Source organism: Lygodium microphyllum, chromosome 29 (assembly GCF_053477565.2).
Source record: "Lygodium microphyllum isolate KBCC chromosome 29, Lygodium_microphyllum_v1.1.10, whole genome shotgun sequence".
Lineage (NCBI taxonomy): Eukaryota > Viridiplantae > Streptophyta > Polypodiopsida > Schizaeales > Lygodiaceae > Lygodium > Lygodium microphyllum.
In genome coordinates, this window is record NC_141163.1 from 21069703 (window position 1) to 21088583 (window position 18881).

Genomic DNA, 18881 nt, shown 5'->3' on the forward strand with positions numbered 1-18881 from the left:
TAGACGTATGTCTAGTGGAGAAGGCAACAACTTAGCTTATAATGTAAGAGGCAAGGCTGAAAAGAAAAATGCAAAAGCAGGGCAAAGCAACAGGAGCAAGAGCAAAGGAAAGGATAAGAGTGATATTACTTGCTATCACTGTGGTCGGAAGGGCCACAAGAAACCTGATTGTAGGTATTATAAGAAGGAACGAGAGATAAAGAAGAATGCATGAGATAAAAAAAAGAAGGAAGAAAAGACAAGGCATAAGGGATTAGGCCATATGAGCCAAAAAGGACTTGATGTCCTTACCTCTTTGAAGAGGGTTGATGGAAAAGGCTCTAAACTTGATTTTTGTAATGAGTGTCAGTTTGGAAAGCAAATAAAAAATTCCTTTTACTCTGGTGTCTCTCGTAAGTCCAATGTCTTGGACTTAGTGCATTCTGATGTATGTAGTATGCCCGTGAAATCATTGGGTGGTGCTACATATTTTGTCTCCTTTATTGATGATTGTTCCAATAAGATTTGGGTATACTTGCTGAAAAAGAAAAGTGAAGTGTTTGCTGTTTTTAAAACTTTTCATGCATTTGTGACCACTTAGACAGGTAGAAAGCTGAAATGCTTGAGAACTGATAATGCGGGTGAGTTCACATCGACTGAGTTCAAGTCATTTTGTGACTTACATGGTATTAAGAGGGAGCTTATAGCCCCTTACAACCCTTCTTCAAATGGGGCGGTTGAAAGATATAATAGGACTTTATGTGAAAGAGTGCGGTGCATGCTGTCCACTGCTAATCTCCCTCATGCATTTTGGGGAGAGGCACTCAAAACCACGGTTCACATTTGCAACCGCTCTCTCAACAGGTCTTTAAATAATGGCATCCTTGAGGAGGTCTGGTTTGGCAAATCAGCCTCATATGACCATTTACGCATATTTGGCTGTGATGCTTTCGTGCATGTTAGGAATGAGCTGAGGAATAAACTTGACCCAAAATCCACCAAAGGCATTTTCATGGGCTATGGTGATGAGGGTGAATTTGGCTATAGAGTGTGGTTACCTCAGTCCAAGAAAATTATTCGCAGCCATAATGTCGTGTTCAATGAGGCAAAATTGCTAAAAGCCACTTTAGCCTCTAATGAAGATTTGAAAAAGGTGAAGTTTCAGAGTTTGCAGCCACTTATTACTTCAGAAAATGAGCCTCATGGTGCTGTACCACAGGCTGAAACTGATGATCAGCCGGTTATTTTTGAGCCAGATGATGATGGACAACAAATAGAAGCAGAAGGAGGTCATGGACAGCAAGATAGGCTTGCTGATTATGAAAATTTAGATGCTGGAAATGAAAATGAAGGTGTTGTATAGCATGAATAGCATGCTGAAAATGGTTTACAGCAGCAAATGAATGCTGAAAATAATATACCTCCAGATGTAGACCTAATTCTTGAAAATGTTGATCATTGGGTATGCAGGTCTTACACGCGTAAGAAGGCAACCACATAGGTTTGACCCCTCGCATTATGTGATGCTTACAGATGAGGGTGAGCCTCTTACATACAAAAGAGGCCAAGTCATGTGAGTTCAGCAGTAAGTGGGAGCTAGCTATGCAGGAAGAGATTAAATCTCTATATGCAAATGATACTTGGGATCTTGTGTCATTGCCAAAGGGAAGGAAGCCACTTCCAAACAAATGGGTGTACAAAGTCAAGACAGTTGATGGGAAACCCAAGTACAAGGCAAGGCTAGTTGCCAAAGGTTATGCACAAAAGGAAGGGATTGACTTCCAAGAGGTCTTCTCACCTGTTGTGAAGATGACCACTTTACGTGTGCTTTTTGCTCTTACTGCTGTTTTGGATTTAGAGTTGTATCAAATGGATGTAAAAACAACTTTCTTGCATGGTGACATTGATGAGGAAATCTAATGAAACAGCCCGAGGGCTTTGTAGTTCCTGGAAAAGAGCAGATGGTGTGTAAGCTAAAACGCAGCCTGTATGGGCTGAAGCAAGCACCACGGCAGTGGTACAAAAAGTTTGATACTTTTATGCTATCTCATGAGTTTACATGCAGCCATGTGGATCATTGCTTGTACATGAAAAAGGATACAAATGGCAGCCCCATCATACTTGTTTTGTATGTGGATGATATGTTACGAGCTGGGAAAAGAAGGATTAGCTTGGATGCTCTCAAAAATCAGCTGAAATTAGCTTTCTCCATGAAAGATTTGGGGATGCAGAGCATATTTTAGGCATGAAGATTCATAGAGATAGAATGCAGAAATTGCTGTTTTTATCTCAAGAAAAGTACATTGGAAAGGTACTGGACAGATTTAACATGGCTGAAGCTAAGCCTTTTGGGGTACCCTTATTCCTTATCTTAAGCTTAGCAAAGCCAACAGTCCGAGAGATGACGCGGAAGCAAATGCTATGAAGGGAGTTTCTTATGCATCAGCTTGTGGCTCTCTTATGTATGCTATGGTTGCTACTCGTCCAGATATTACTCATGCAGTGGGAGTTGTTAGCAGGTTTATGTCAAATCTTGGCAAAGCACATTGGGAGGCTGTCAAGTGTATTCTTCGATACCTTAAGGGTACACAAAGAAAAAGTATTTGCTATGGGCAGGGTGCACTTAGTTTGTAGGGTTATTATGATGAAGACATGGCAAGTGACTTGGACACTCGTAGGTCCATCAGTGGGTATGTCTTTACAGTTGCTGGTGGGATTGTTTCTTGGTGTTTAGGTTGCGGAACATTGTTACATTGAGTACCATTGAAGCTGAATATATATCAGGTACTGAAGCTTCTAAGGAAGCTATATGGTTAAGCAGACTTGCAGATGATCTCGGCGTATCAATGGGTACTTCAGTTTTGGGATGTGATAGCTAGAGTGGTGTGTATCTGGCTAAGAATGCAATGTATCATTCACGCACAAGGCATATAGATGTGCGACATCACTTCATCGGACAGATTTTGAAAGATGGTCAAATCACATTGACTAGGATTAAAACACAACCCTGCAGATGTTCTCACTAAAAGTCTAAGCAAAGCTCAGCACGAGCATTGCATTCGACTAGTGGGAGTTGGTTAGCTAGAGGTTCATATCAGACCTTTAAGTGGGAGGTTGTTGGGATATAAAGGCTCGGTAACCTCCGTGTATAGTACACGCACATTGTACATGTGAACGCACCCTTTATGTGCCTTAAGTATAAATACATTTTATTCTTTGTGTACCAACACATTGTTGGTACACTCTTATTGTCTCGTACTTTCACTCTGCTCACACTCTCAAGCCGTCACACTCACTCGTTTACTCTTGATCGAGCTGCGCCCCTATCGCTTCCAACAGATTATAGAATCTGCTACCTAGGTTACATAATGCATTAGATTATCAAGATTGGAAATATAAAAGTCACCAGTCACATACCGAAGTAGAAGCACAATTGCTATATTTCTACCACCAAGAGACAAGCTGAAGTTGTCTCTCTCGAAGCTTAGTTGTGGGTCGGCCAAAATGAAGAGAATGATTGCAGAATGCTAGCAAATCATCCTCTACTCTCCTCATCATATCTATATTATTTCCTGTGAGGTGCCTCATGTACTCCATGAAGCCCTTCTCTAACTCGCTAGTCTATTGCTTCTCGTTGTGCCAAAGGGGATGCAAGATTTGTGCAACAGCATGGATTGGTTAATGGAACCAATCCCATCGTGCATTTCACATTGCATGAATCTCATCAACCCTTCAGAGCAGAGGATGATAGATCATAGATAAAATAAGTTAAAAACTTAGAAGTTAAAACAATGATTAATCATCAAGGAGTTGTTAACACTAAATAATTACACGTGTAAAAGTTAAACAACAACTTACTTGTCTTGGGACAAAAAGCTGTTGCGAAGCAAGGCCTTGCCAATTTTATTCATATACTCATATAGAAGGCCTAAAGTACTCCCCTGCATATACTCATATAGAAGGCCTAAAATACTCTTTTGCATATACTCATATACTCATATAGAAGGCTAATTTTATTTATATACTCATATAGAAGGCCTAAAGTACTCCCCTGCATATGAGTGATGCACAATACAGTGTAAATAGGAGTGAAACTTTTTACCAATACCTGTGTCTCAACCCACCAACTCTCATTTAAAATATTGCGCCTAAAAGTAAGAGCTGTTGGAGAGACTCTTTCACTCCATGTGAGTCATTCTTGGCATGCAATTGTCCGTATCAAATTTGGACGGATTTGTATCAACCTCTCCAATACAATAAACATATAAGTAAATTTGGTGGCAGAGGGCTTCAATAGCTCAAGTGTGCTATTGGCTCGAAACATGCTTGTGACGGATGATCTCTTTTTCACAAATCTTACTATACTTATTGCCATTTTGAAAATGTCATCCACCCAAGATATTTGCCTAATATCTTTAATAAGCAAGTTAAGGCAATGGGATGCACATGGAGTCTGTACTATGCTAGGAAACTCCTCCTCAAGTATACCTCTCATGGACACACAATTGCTTCCATTATCTGTCACCACTTGCACCACATTTTGGACTCTTACGTCCATGATAACTTGTTGCATGTGCTTCCAAATGAAAGCTCCTATGATATCAAGACTTGAGGCAGAGGCATCGATGGCCTTAATGAATATAGTGCCTTTGCATGAACACACCAGAACATTGTAAACATTCCTTCGGCGCATATCCGACCATCCATCGCATAATATTTTGTATCCATATTTCACCCATGTCTCCTTCAAGGGCTTCAATTGAGCCTCTATGGATGGTTTCTCCTTTCGAAGCTCCCATGTGTGCAATGCATCCACGGATGGGCCTTCCCACTCACACCCTATGCGGCTCACTATCCTGATTGTCTTCTTCGATTGATGTGTAGTGGCCATATTGAAAGGGATAGCACACTGAATAAATAAGTATGTGAGTTCCCTAGTTGCCTCCACACTTGCTTGTCCTGCATGGACACTTGCACCATGCAAGGAGTCCTTTTGCCCACTACCACTAGAAGATGACAATGGGATTCTTTTTGCACTTGGATCCGATACAGATATGGATGGACTTCTTTTTGATGGGCCATTAGCACTTCCAATTTGGCTAGCCCCACTAGGTCCACTAGCCTCTCCTTGCCCCACGTGCTTCATTAGCCCGATATGGTGTTGGATGTGAGGATTTCTCCTCTTCTAGCTCAATACGCATACGCTTTCGGCGCCAAAGATGGAGACTTACTGTCACTTCTGCCGACACATTTGTGCAAGGCCCGATGTCTTTGTTGGAAACGCATGCCAAGTGGTCTTTCTCGCGTGTTATGCTCCCTAATTTCTCCAATCCACAATAATTGCACTACCACTTCTTTGATCCGTCGGAGCCCTTGTATCCCTTGATTGGAGTGACGTGCCTTCGATATGGATCTGCCGCCATGATTAGGTAATGGGGAGGAGGAGGAGGAGGGACTCGAGAGCTTGAGTGTAGCCTGTAGGAGAGTTGAGACCTGTAGGCCGTTGGAAAACCTGCAGGAGAGTTGAGACCTGCAGGCGTGTCTTCTCCTTGGAAAACCTGTAGGCCGTTGCCCATTTCGGACTGCAGGACACCGAAATGCTAGTTTGCAGTTTCCGTTTCGGTCTGAAATGGCTGGTTTGTTTTGGCAGCCTCGAAATGCTGTTTCGGGGTACTATGCCTCCAAGACCATTGCGGTCCATCCTACGGTTGCCAATCCTTAGGGATTTCCTCAATCCTTGAATCATGGAGTGTGTCTCGTACCCAATGAGGAGGAGGTCGGATCTCTCCTCTACATGCACTATGTGCTGAAGTCTTTGGTATATCCACCAGCGGTGGTGCAAGCAGGGAAGCCGATGGGGAAGTAGTATCCTTATCTGAAGATGAAGCATCTCCATGAGGTGTGGGCTCCAAAGGTACTGTTGTTGGCGCTCAACTATCTCCTGGATCTCCAAGCACGGGTGGCTCTGCAACCCCTCTAAGGTTGGAATGTCCATGAATTGAACATCTCGACTCATATAGACATCCCCCTTAACGGGATCATACAAACGGTAACCTTGGGATTGTGAGCTGTAGCCACAAATACTTGTCTTTGGGAAGCTGTTTCAAATTTATCATGTTGTGTCTTCGGAATGTGGACATAGGCGTCACACCCAAAAACCCTGAAATTAGAAACATCAGGCTTAGATCCAAATACGCCTCATATGGCGTAATACCAACAATGGCCAAGTGGGGGACTGATTTAGGATGTGGATTGCAGTATCCATAGCCTTGGCCCAAAGACACTGAGGTGTTTGTCGATGCTTCATCATGGTGCGAGCCATCTCAATCGCACTTTGGTTCTTCCGCTCTAATATGTCATTCTCTTGAAGTGTGTTTGTGTTGGCAAACTCTTGGTGGATATAAGGATCTGCACAAAGCCTAGTAAGCTCATTAGAAACAAATTCACCACTCTGATCCGATCGTAATGTCTTCAGTTTTCAGCTTGATCGGTTCTCCTCAAAGAGCAACCAATCCTTGAAGTGGGAGAACGCCTTTGACTTCAATTGCAAAAAATAAGCCCATGTTATCTTGCTAAAATCGTCCACAATCAGCATGAAATACAAGCTCCCCTTAAGGGACTCCGTCCTCAGAGGTCCACATAGATATGTAGATACAAGCTCCAAGGGTGCTGAAGACCCGTCTTGAAGCCTTGTTGGGAATGGTATCACGATGCTATTTCCCATGAATGCAGGATACATACGGCTATTGGCTCACCACTATGCTTGGCATATCTTGAACAAGTTGTCCCCTAGAAGCCTTCTGAAGCTAATCGTAATTTAGGTGTCCAAATCAAGCATACCAAAGCTTGGTGAGTTGTGTTGAAGAGGTAAGAAGAAGAGAGGTTAAGGCAGAAGGAGACCTTAACTTGTAGACTTTGTTCTCCTTGTATCTATGATCAAGAATTCGAAAGAAATCCTTGTCAGACCCAACCAAGAGGCCGAGTGCACAAATCTTGTGTATCGCAAGTAAGTGGTAACCCAAGCTTGGCACATAAAGTACCTCTGAAGTATGAGCACCACCTTGCCCATCTTGAATAAGATGCATATTATCCCTCCCTTGAATAGGGACAGAAGAGCTATTACCAATGAGAATTTGTCCATGCGAAGATTGCAAATGTGCAACACCTGTTGGAGAATCTACTCACGAGATCAATCCTCAATCACCTCCAAGTGGAGGAAGGCAGTTGATGATGGAGCAACCATTACTCCTAAATCCTTTGTATACTTCTTCTTCTTCTTCTCCTTGTCGGGGCATTCCTTCTTCTAGTAACCTGTCTTGCCACAGATGTGACAAGTGGAATCCTTCTCTTTGTCCTTCTTCTTTGGGTGCTTTCCCTTCTTTTGAGAGGATTGACTTGTCAATGTCTTCGATTTGGAAGCATTCTGTCCTTTCAATTGCCCCTCATGGTCCAAAACCATAGGAACCTGAAGCAATCAAGGTGGAGTAAAATGTATTGAATCGGGGCGGTAATTGAGAAAGAAGAGTTCTTTCCATGTCTTCCGAGGTAATCGACTTCCTTGCGTTTTGGATCTTCATCTACAATTGCTGAAGCTTATTAACATGCTTTTGCATAGAAGAAGACTTGTCATTTGAAGAAAGCTTGGAGGGATCATGAGGTGTAGGACGGTCTATAGCCTTGGTCACAAGCTCCACCAAATCATAAGACTCCAAGATGATAAGCATCATTACACGCCAGATGCGGTAATTCTCCCTATCAAGCTTTTGATCTGTAGGAAGAGCCAGCAACATGGGGACCGTATGGTCCATAATAGCCTAAAACTTCGCGTCAATTTCGGTCAACATTGTAAATAGAATGACTCGCACAAAAACAAGGGCAGCCCCCTTTGACTCCACGCACGGTGCTGGTGCTTGCTAGGGTTTCCTCCACTCGTCCTCAAAGAGTTTCACCCGCCGGAGGTGATGAAAACTCAAAGTCTGCAGCAAAAGGCTGAAAACGTAGCCTTTCCTCCTCCACAAACAGCAAAGACCTGCAAAAAACAGCAACTTCGCTCCTTTTCCATACACAACCTATCCACCATGGCCTCCAAAGGTTGAAAACTCAGAATTTTGTCGTGAAGAATCCTCTCGATCATGTTTGCCCACAATCAATCAACCCTTCTATGTTGCTCGGATACCATGTCAGAGTGCAGCAAATGCGGAAGCGTATGGACAAGACAAAAAGAAAATGAACACGAGCGAAAGGGGGAGAGAAAAGAGATGGAAGAAGGCAGAAATCTGAATCTATGAATGCTGAAATGAAGAGGGCAGATATACAAGGGCTGTAGATGTATCTCCTCGAGCAGAATCTCTCTTGATAGCACTTGGAAAACAAGCCCCATCAGTTGCGTAGCCTGGTTGTATCAAAAGCCAAGTGGGCTAAATAGGAGAAAAAAATGCAATAAATAATGCAGTTGGCCAGCAAAAAACTAGCCAACCTGATCAAAAACTGCTGACTACAACATAAATGAATACAATAATCAGCGATTAGTCATTGAGCTGCCACGTGGCACCATTGCTTGTCTAGCAAATTGCCCGTACAATGTGTGCTGAAAATGCCCACTGACTAATAGGAATAATGAAAAATGCCCTTTGAGAGTACCTTCGAGAGAACCGATAGTAACTTGAGAAATGTTAGTCTAGGGGATGAATAATCTCTAACAGGGTAGGGGCGATTGCTCAAGAGAGACGAAGGTGGATCGTGGTGAAGAGGGGCTTGACAGAAATTGGGCAGGGATGGCTGCAGGCTAGAGGCTCGGGTAGTGATGGACACAGATGGGTGAAGAAGATGGCGGCACTGAATGCAATCACCAATAAGGCTTGAGCCAGCACAGTGGCAATGGCTTATGGGGCAGTTGGCCGAGCGGGGGCTCAATGGCAATGGGTGGTTGTGAGTGATCGCAAGCGATGGCGAGGGCGATGAAGAAAAGTGGCTTTGATACCATTGTTGGCCCAGGTGTGGAGCAATTGTGCGATTAATTTAATAAAAGATGAATGAGAATGAAATAATTAATTGATGCATAACGATACTTGATCACGAATGAGAAGCAATGTATTAATGAGTGAAAGAGAGTACAACGCTCAAGGTGATCACATTGAATAATGCTACTCTTGTGCAAATGAGGCACGAAGTGCCTTTAAATAATAAAAGATGAAACCCTGATGGCTTAACCGTCATAGGAAACCCTAACCCTAGTGTCACCGAGTGTCCTAGTGTGTCACTTTTAGTGCCTAGAATACTAGGGGCGACAATTGCATTTAATGACAGCTTAAATGCCTAGGGAGCTCTGATCATGGATCAAAGGGCATCAACACGTAGCCCACGAGATGACCTATACATTTGATTGAAGTGGTCCCTTTGAGAGCCTATTCTATTAGTGTTGTTATCATCCTCATTGTAGGCTTTGAGGGAATGGTTCTTTGACTTTAGTCAAAAGAAGGATTATTGCTCTATGGAGTATCTCTCCAGAAGAATATGATGAGACCTTGAGATGGAGAGACCAAAGATAGTTAGAAGACAAAAGACCTAGTAATTCTCTACCTCAAAACCCTCCTTTTAATATTCCTCATATATTCCTTTTGCATATTATCCAAACGATTGAGTCTACAATTTGGAGGGAGGTTCACAATAGCTAGAGTTTGAAGCTCTTGGAACTCCCTATCCAAAGAGAACTGACATCGGCACAATGGTATGTCCAGTGAATTTGCTCCCATCAAAGTCAATACGAGGTACATATATTTATTTTTCTGCTAGTCCTTTGTTACTCAATCTGATGTGTAGACTCCGCGTGTAAGTAATCATGAAGATCTAAACCCATACCAACATGTGAATGTAAGAAGAGGTGGGTCTAGAGAAAGAAGGTCAAGGAATGCCTCTTTTTCACATGATGATTTTACTCGCAATGCATCTTCTAATAATTTATAAAACCCACCCATCCCATCCCATCCTTTCATTGCTCCACACACACACACACACACACACACACACACACACACACACACATCCATTTCAAATTTACCACACGAGGGGGTACTTATCCATAGGCATGTAACCCATAGGATCCCTTAGCCGGGTGGTGGAGCTGCATAGGTGGTTGGGGTTACACCCTGAAAACAAGCACTCATGGAGACCTAGACACAATCATCAATGCTATCCATCCAATGCACATTGAGCTTGTAACATCGCTCAGATAGCCATACAGTCCACATTGGTGGGTCATCCACCTTCTATTAGGCTCAACATTCCACCACTTTTAATGAGTCCAGTGCCTAAACTCATGATTCTCAGCGCCTTGGCGCTGCATGTAGTATCTAGCCAACCACCTACCTACTCAATGCCACCCTCCTAACCAACACCACATCTCTCTCACACTTCTTCCTTTATGGCCAAGAATGTGTTTAGTGAAAAGACTCATTTTAATGGCCATGAAATTTTGCATACTCGCAAATCTTATTTTCATTTAAATTTAAAGCAAAAACATACACATACATGCACACAATGCAACTTTTTATATGAATACATTCATACAACTTAGGTTGTACCTTAGTGGTGATGGCTCTAAGGCTTGCTACTCACTAAGGTACAACTCAGGTTGTACCTTAGTTAGGACAGCTCTAAGGCTCAATAGGTTAAAGTCTATCTAGAACGGAATTCTGGCAAGGAAACAAAATAATGGTAATGGTCGCACTGAATATGACTACTGGCCTGGTGACTCTCCATAAGCCCTAGTCCATACACTACAAGCCCTAATGCATTGATGTTCTCAACTTAATGCTTTAATTGTTCTTCAAAATTAGGAGGTTGCAGCATGTGCAGCATGCACATGCACCCGAGAGAGAGAGAGAGAGAGAGAGAGAGAGAGAGAGAGAGCTTATTACGAAAAAAAAGAGACCTAGCTTCTTTTTGCAGAAAACGGAGAGTGTGGACCAACCAATCAAGCCGTTAGCTTCAACAATTGCATCAACTGTGAGCAGATTGAAGAAGCAAGTAGAGCTTTACCGGACTTCTTATGTCAAGGTATAATTTGGTGGAGCAATTTTTATTTGTATAATGTTACCAGATTAGAATTTACAACTGCAAATATTCTATTAACAGTCTTTGGAAAATTCACCTTGTTCATTACCTTGTTCATTAGGCAAGAATGGAGTCCAACAATGAAAAGCTGCAAGCATACACATCCAAATTGCTTGAACTTTCTGAGGAAAGAACCATTGATGCTGGTGGTGAAGCGGGGTCTGAAGCAAAAGATCTGCTCTCCCTTCAGATTCAGAAGGCAGTTCATAAATTGCCTGGTCTTGATGCATCCATGTTAGAGAAGGAAGGACCTATGAGTCAGGAGGAAGGATTAAGTACATTTCTTTCTTTAGTGTCTGGTAATGTTCAAGGTGCTAAAAATGCTGTACGGCCAGTGAAGCTTCCTGCCATTCAAAAATACCCTCCATACACGACATGGATCTTTCTGGACAGGCAAATTTCGACAGTTTTATTGATAATTAGTTGATCCTTTTAATTCTTGTCTCTTTGTTACTTGTATCTGTGCAATGCTGAGCCAGCATGGTTAATCATTTGAAATTGTTTTTTTTCCAGAAATCAAAAGATGCCAGAAGATCAGTCTGTGGTTGGAAGACGGCGAATTTACTATGATCAAAATCGTAGTGAAGCTCTGATATGCAGTGACAGTGAGGAGGAACAAGTTGATGATGAAGATGAGAAACATGAATTTAGCAAGGGAGAGGATTACATCCTCTGGTAGGCTTGCCATTAAGACATGCTAACTGAGGTTCTGTTGGCAGTTTCATGATTTTGTGTGGATACATAATCAAATATCCTTGCATGCTTGGTTTCTAGTGTTTGTGTTGTCCTCCTTGAACATGTGTAGGCACATAGTTAGAATCACCAAAGCTGTTTTGTGGATACATGATCAAACATCCTTGCATGCCTGGTTTCTGGTGTTCTTGTTGTCCTTGAATATGCATAGGATCAACCATCCTTGCATGCTTGGTTTCTAGTGTTTTTGTTTTCCTCCTTGAACATGTGTAGGCATGTAGTTAGAATCACCAAAGCTAGCATATGACATAATTTGGGGAATGGATGAAATGATACTGGTTTGGGTGAGTGGATGCATACAAATTCTTTATAGGCACTATCTACTACTTTATGCATTAAAAGCTCACTGTATGTCTTAAATATGAACACAAGCTTATTTCTGTAGCATGATTGGCTCTTTCGTAGCTTGAAATCATATTGTGATCACTCGAAGTTATGCCTGTGTTTGTGAATACAAATTAATCAATATGGTTTCTATAAGCACTCTCGCTCACTATGCTGGGAAGCCTCTTTGGCAAGTCAAAGGTCCTAGTTCATTAGTAGTGAATTCTTCAATAGGCAAAGTGAACAGAAGTATCATACCTTTATAGGTTTTAGAGCAGGAGGTATTTGCAGCCACATCCTATATACCACTTTTGATATATAAGATGTCTTATGCATAAACTTTTTCTGTTGATTTTGCAGGAAGGCTATTCAGGAACTTGGGCTTAGTGAACCTCTGTTAAAATCTTTAGGAAACTACATTGATGCAACTCCAGATGAGGTTGAGGTATATCACATCAAGATATCTACAAACTCTAGAACTTTCACTGCAAGGCTTGCAGTCACTAATGGGCAGCTTAAAAACCTGTGCCATATTATTACATATGTGGAAGTACCGAGTCACCATGTTTATGCTTATGGCATGTCTAGTTGTCTTCTTCTATAAACATGCTTTTGTTATCTTCCTGTTATAGTTGTGACCAGAAGTACTGTCTTACCAGGCAAGATACGAGTTGTTAGAGAAGGAATCCTCAACAAGTTGCGATTTCTTAGCCCATGAGCGTCCTTATGGAGAACCAAATGTTGGTGAAACTCTTAATGCAGGCGAGAGGGCTGCTGTTGAGGATGACTGTGAGATGCTAGAATCACAATCTACTCTAACAGAAGAAAACAATTGTGATGACAAGGATCTGGATGCGGCTATGGACTCTTTTGACAATCTTTTTTGTCGCCGCTGTCTGGTATGAGTTTGGTTGCCGTATTGATCAAGTTCCCAAGCACATTTCTTACTTCTTCAATGTCGAAGTTTTTCGTTTCACTCCAAAACATGTAAATTGAGCATTGAGATACATGCTTGTCAGAGAAGCTTCCCAATTGTTAAATTACGAGCAGCCAAAGATGCGGTTATACAGGAGTGTTGTTTCTGTTTGTTTGAGTGCTTTCAGTGCAAGTGCATGGAGACTCATACTCTGGACTTGTTTGTACAGGTATTTGACTGTCGCTTGCATGGTTGCTCTCAGACTGTTATCCAGCCTGTAAGATGACTTCCCCAAAATCTTGGGCAGCTTTTGGTGTTCGAATTTTTTAAAAATTTCATTCGGGGTTGAATGCATCATCTCGAAACACAGTTTTCACATCCTATTATCTCCTGTGACTTTGGTAGGAAGGAATCTATTTGTTATCTTTTGCAGAGTGAAAAACAACAGCCATGGAGTAATCCTGAGGGGGGATCTACCCCTTGTGGTCCAGAATGCCATTTACTGGTAAATATGCAACCTCATTTTGGAATACAGTTGTTTGATTATGATTTCCTGCAGTATTATCTTGGTTCAGGCTGGTGCCTTTGTTGAAATTGCACTTGACTAATTTACAGGGGTTTTCACAAGAAAACCAAGAATCTGTTCATTCTACATTGATTATTGCAAGGAAAAATTCTTTGGAATCACAGATGGTGGTTAGTCCCCAGCAACGTGGCACTGAGTTTGTGCATGCAGATGTAGTTGAACAGAGTTTGAAAGTTGAGAACGAAAAGGCTATTGAGGACGCTGAAACTCTTCCTCAAAGTACAACTGATGCAGAGGAAACTCCCAAGTTAGAACGCCCACGGAAAGGTAAGAAGCTAAAGAAAAGTCCAAAGAGGAGAGCTGAAGAAGTTTTGGAAAATATTCGGAAGAAACAAAGCAAAGTAGCTGCTTCTGATCCAGAGAATAAGGCAAACAGTCCAAGTTCACCGAAGACTGATTCTGGGAAATTAAAGGTACATGAACGGTTATCCCAAACTAAGGATACCTTACGTGCAGCATGGAAGAAAGCTAGCAAGGCACTGCCTCTGCCAGTGGGTAACAAATCCATGAAGAGGCCTGACAAAGGAGCTATACAAGTTCAAAGTGAAAGCAATATAGAGGGGTCAGACATGAAGATTGCAGGTAAAAATTGGAAGATTCTTATGGGAGCAAGTCATGTAGACACTCAGCTTAGTTCTGAGCAAACAGTTGGAAATGTACTAGGAGATGCAAAGTCAGGGAATTCAGTGGAAAGTAAATGGTCTAAACTGGAGAGGGGACTATATGAGAAGGGGCTGGATATTTTTGGTAAAAGCAGGTCTGGCTTTTGTCCTTTTCTCTATGTGTTATACTTGTAGAAACATATGTTACGTTCTTTTATAATGGTAAGGTGAAAAGACAGACACATTGGATTTTGTGCATTCCATATCCTCCCTCATTTCTTGAGCAGAACTTGTGAAATATCATTATATTGTACGCCCATAAAGAGGGAGAGAGGCAGCTGTATGTGCTGCTACATCATAGTCACACACCATGCTAGATTGCTGGTGATTTTGTTAGAAGGCTTAATCTGATATGCATTGCTACCAAAAAACAGCAAATGAATAGACCTTCAGCAAGAACAAATGCGGCATTTTATACCTTCAAGAACCTCTCTTAAACAAATTAAATTGCAACATATCTACACAGCTCTCTACAGCTAACCCTACCTTAGACTTGTTATCAGTTCATCAACATATTCTTTGGCTCCAGTTTTTTGTTTGTATTTCAAACTATTGAGTATTGAAGTGATCATGTAGTAAGGGCATTTTGTTTCTGACACAGCTGCTTAATTGCACGGAACATGCTGAAAGGACTGAAGACATGCAGAGAGGTTGCAGAATATATTGCTTATCATGAATTGGCTGCTCAGTGTAAATTAGGCGATGGCATCCACTCTCATCTGCATGGAAGTGGAAAAGCTTCAGAACGTGATGACACAGTGGTTGTTGCACCTTTTTTGAGTTCACTTTTGGCAGAGGATGGTTTAATGCTTGTTTGCTTTACTGTTTTATTGACTTCAGATTCCCAACTGCTTCATGTTGGATAGGATCTGGATGTCCGGACACGAACAAGGTTCTGGCGAAGAAGGGGAAGGGTTCGAAGGCTTAAATATACATGGAAGTCTGCAGGGCACCCTGCTATCAAGAAACGGGTGGTTGATTCCAAAGACCAGCCATGTAGGCAGTACACGCCCTGTAACTGCCAGTTTATGTGTGGGAAACAGTGTTCATGTTTGCACAGTGGAACCTGCTGTGAGAAATACTGTGGGTACGATTCTATCGAATTATCATACATCATGCAATTTTCCTAGGTCCTTTGCAGCATAAGAATGATAATTTTAAACTGACATCAGGTGCTCCAAGAGTTGTAAGAACAGGTTCAGGGGATGCCACTGTGCAAAAAGTCAATGCCGCAGTAGGCAGTGCCCTTGCTTTGCTGCTGGGCGTGAGTGTGATCCAGATGTTTGTCGGAATTGCTGGGTGGGGTAGGCCTTCTGACATTCTTGTTATTTGTTTTCATATATATACCTCAGCATGTACTTAGTTGTCTTTCTTAAGCGCAAAGGTGTGGAGATGGAACACTTGGGGGGCCACCTCAACGAGGAGATAATTATGAATGTCAAAATATGAAACTTTTGCTAAGGCAGCAACAACGAGTAAGCTAGTTCGATGCGAAGTTGTTTTATACATGCTTTCAATGTCCTTTTGCATAAATATGTAATTCAAAGAAATGTTCATTTATATTTCAATCTATGCTGCTGAATTGCCACAATATCATCCAAATGAAGGTATTGCTGGGAAGGTCTGATGTTGCTGGTTGGGGGGCTTTCCTGAAGGTTATCTATCTTAGTGATGAATTTTTTTCTTAGAAAATGAATTAGCTGCATTCTGTTATTTTGAGGCTTTAATGAGTTCTACTCACCTGTGTCTTTGTAGAACTCTGTCTCAAGGCATGATTACCTTGGAGAGTATACAGGAGAGCTTATTTCACATAGAGAGGCTGACAAACGTGGAAAGATCTATGACCGCGAGAATTCTTCTTTTCTGTTTAATTTGAATGATCAGGTATTGTTGGATCTCAAGGGCTTATTCTCCACACAAGTTTGTTATGTCACATGATCCTCCAAACAAATCATTCTGTTATTATCACAATGCACTTGGCATTTTACAGCTACTTGTCTGTTCTGTGGTATGAGAATGCATGTTACTTTTTTGCCTGATAAACTGATGGTCTGGGCTCCTGTGTCTGGTTGTTTGTTTCTAAGTTATGGTAGGGTAAACTGCATTCATACATTGGAATGAGGTAGAGCTAACGGGTTGGATGCAGAGATGATGAAACCTTTATGATGCCTTTTATGCCATCTGAATGTGAGTAGGCTTTAGAGGAATTTAAAACTGGAAGCCAAAAAAGTTTTAGGCAGAGAGATGGGTCATTGAGCAGAACCCTTGTGTAACTGGCTCATGTACCATTGCATGCATCCATACATCCACAGCTGGAGGCATGCAATTCTGCTGACCTGCTTTGGTTCTGGTGCAGTATGTGCTGGATGCGTACAGAAAGGGTGACAAGCTGAAGTTTGCAAACCACTCACCTAATCCAAACTGCTATGCAAAGGTATGACTTGGCTTCAAGGATGAAGTGTTCATACTGTTTTAAGGAACATGGCCCTTAAAGCTTGTGATAATGTTCTTGCTGGCATCTCTGGCAAGCCTATGTAATTTTGCTGACCTCTTCCAATCAACAGGTGATAATGGTAGCCGGAGATCATCGTGTGGGGATATTTGCAAAAGACCGCATCTCAGCTGGGGAGGAACTCTTTTACGACTATAGATATGAGCCTGACCGTGCTCCTGTTTGGGCAAAGAAACCGGAAGGTACTCACACCAAAAGAGATGAGGTTGCTGTCACCGGAGGACGTGCCCAGAAGGTGGCTTAGTGAAGGGGAGCAGGATCTTGGAGCACAATTTCAACTTTGTTTCCCTGTGCCTGTGATCCGGACCCATTTCCAGTACTTCGATTGAGGCCAAGTGCATCCTTATTCTTGACAGAAATCACTGCAAAAAAGTGGTTCAGATGTCTCCACTAATTTGTAGACTTGTTGATGCACATTTCACAAGTATTCAATACAGTTCAATTTTGTTTAGCTCATATTTGTATCTCCATTGTAGCTTTTCAAAGAAATGTTTACTTGTGTTTTTTGGGCAAGTCTAGAGTATGAAGAGGAGAAATAAGAGAGCTAATTGAAAATTCACAGTAACTCCACTGTTCAAGGACTCTTCACTTTAACTCGTCTCGATAGGACTAACACACCACAGGAGCTTATTTTGAGTCTGTGTAGTAGAAGAAACTAACAAGAGTCAAAATGTCTTTAGTAGTTTGTTTTAGCTACTTCAAACCTCTTATAATAAAATGGTGAGGTCTGTTACAGAATGCCTCCATTTGTAAAACCCTTGCAAGACCTTCAGGTCTGAAAGGCAACACATATATATTATGACTATCATTAGATCATTACTCCATTATTTCCACATCTCTCAGGTGTCTCCTGTTGGTAATTTCATTGCTCCCTGACGGATGACCTGGCTGCTAACTTTTTAGACATCGGTCAGAATCTCAATGGCATGATTCTGACCTTGTTAGAAGCTCCTATAAATAGATCAAGCTCACTATTGCTCTTGCAAGACTTTCAGTTTGTGTTTAGATAGCAGCCTGTCTCTTTTTCTGAGTAATCATTGTGCTTTCAGCTCATCGTTCCTTCTTCTCAGTCATTACAGTATGATCACACCCCTCTTGCTTACAATCACCCCTCTTGCTTCTCTTTGCCGACAGTATGAACAATGTTTCCAAGTGCCCTCCCATCCCCTCCTTTCCATCCACATATCCTCAACCCCCCTTGTTTATATGAGGATTTGTTCATGACGATGAGCCGAGCAGTTTTTAACCTCCCTCATCACCTCCCCCTATGGTTTAATGGTAGCACCTAAGAGGTGAGGCTTAGACCTAAGCCCTTGCCCTAATAGTCAGATGTACCCAAAGACACTTTCGACCCAAATTGAGAGCTGAGGTCGATGTTCAATCTTCATTTGCTTTCCTTTATTTCCTTCAATGCGTTCAATGTTCAATCTTCATTTGGGTGATATAACTTTATACTTTGCTAGTCACAACATTTGAGAAGTAAGTTTTTGAGCTAATCACTTCTCAACCCAATGCAATGATATCCAATACATTCTTTTCTAGTTGAACAATGAACTTACAATGAAGACAAAGGCATAATATCAACTATATTTTAAGGTGAAAAATTAGGGTGATATAGAAATACATGGAATAAATGTATTAGGAAGATTGAGCCTAGTAAAAAAAAAAAACAAAAAGGAAAAGGAATATTGGCTTCTAGCTACTCCCACTTACCATCAACACATGTAGCCATCATCCCTCTCTAATGTTGTCCTAGGTTATCACAAACCCACCTCAACCAAATGCAATCCACACTACTAGCTCGCTATTGGTGTAGCGACAATGTGTTGACTAGGTTTGAATCCTAGGCTAAATGAAGGAACATTTCTATAATTCAATAGATTGGAGGTCATCCATCACCTTGAGGTTCTGGAGGTTAGATGGCTAGTTTGATTATGGAAATCTTCCAGTTAAGCATGCACTAGTGTGAACAATACTAGGATGGTTAACCTCTTGAGAAGGGGAGGTACAAGGGCTCCCACCTAGTTTCTAACTTCT

General features: G+C 41.7%; 1 protein-coding gene across 5 annotated transcripts in view; it reads left to right on the forward strand.

The window, feature by feature from the left end:
* Window positions 1–17300, forward strand: part of CLF (SET domain-containing protein) — a 32082-nt gene extending 14782 nt beyond the window's left edge. The window contains exons 4-20 of one of the 5 annotated variants that reach the window (XM_087671238.1): window positions 10927–11034; window positions 11153–11484; window positions 11605–11766; window positions 12529–12613; window positions 12828–13067; window positions 13314–13361; window positions 13518–13589; window positions 13700–14252; window positions 14334–14427; window positions 14934–15096; window positions 15199–15419; window positions 15505–15636; window positions 15717–15807; window positions 15940–15987; window positions 16088–16216; window positions 16689–16766; window positions 16897–17300. In XM_087671238.1, the coding sequence (XP_087527364.1) occupies window positions 10927–11034; window positions 11153–11484; window positions 11605–11766; window positions 12529–12613; window positions 12828–13067; window positions 13314–13361; window positions 13518–13589; window positions 13700–14252; window positions 14334–14427; window positions 14934–15096; window positions 15199–15419; window positions 15505–15636; window positions 15717–15807; window positions 15940–15987; window positions 16088–16216; window positions 16689–16766; window positions 16897–17088 (2748 nt within the window). In that variant the 3' untranslated portion in view covers window positions 17089–17300. Of the gene's footprint in view, window positions 1–10926; window positions 11035–11152; window positions 11485–11604; window positions 11767–12528; window positions 12614–12827; window positions 13068–13313; window positions 13362–13517; window positions 13590–13699; window positions 14428–14933; window positions 15097–15198; window positions 15420–15504; window positions 15637–15716; window positions 15808–15939; window positions 15988–16087; window positions 16217–16688; window positions 16767–16896 lie in introns of all 5 variants that reach the window. The other 4 variants (XM_087671234.1, XM_087671235.1, XM_087671236.1 and 1 more) reach the window with 4 other exon arrangements.
* The last annotated feature ends 1581 nt before the right edge of the window (window positions 17301–18881 follow it).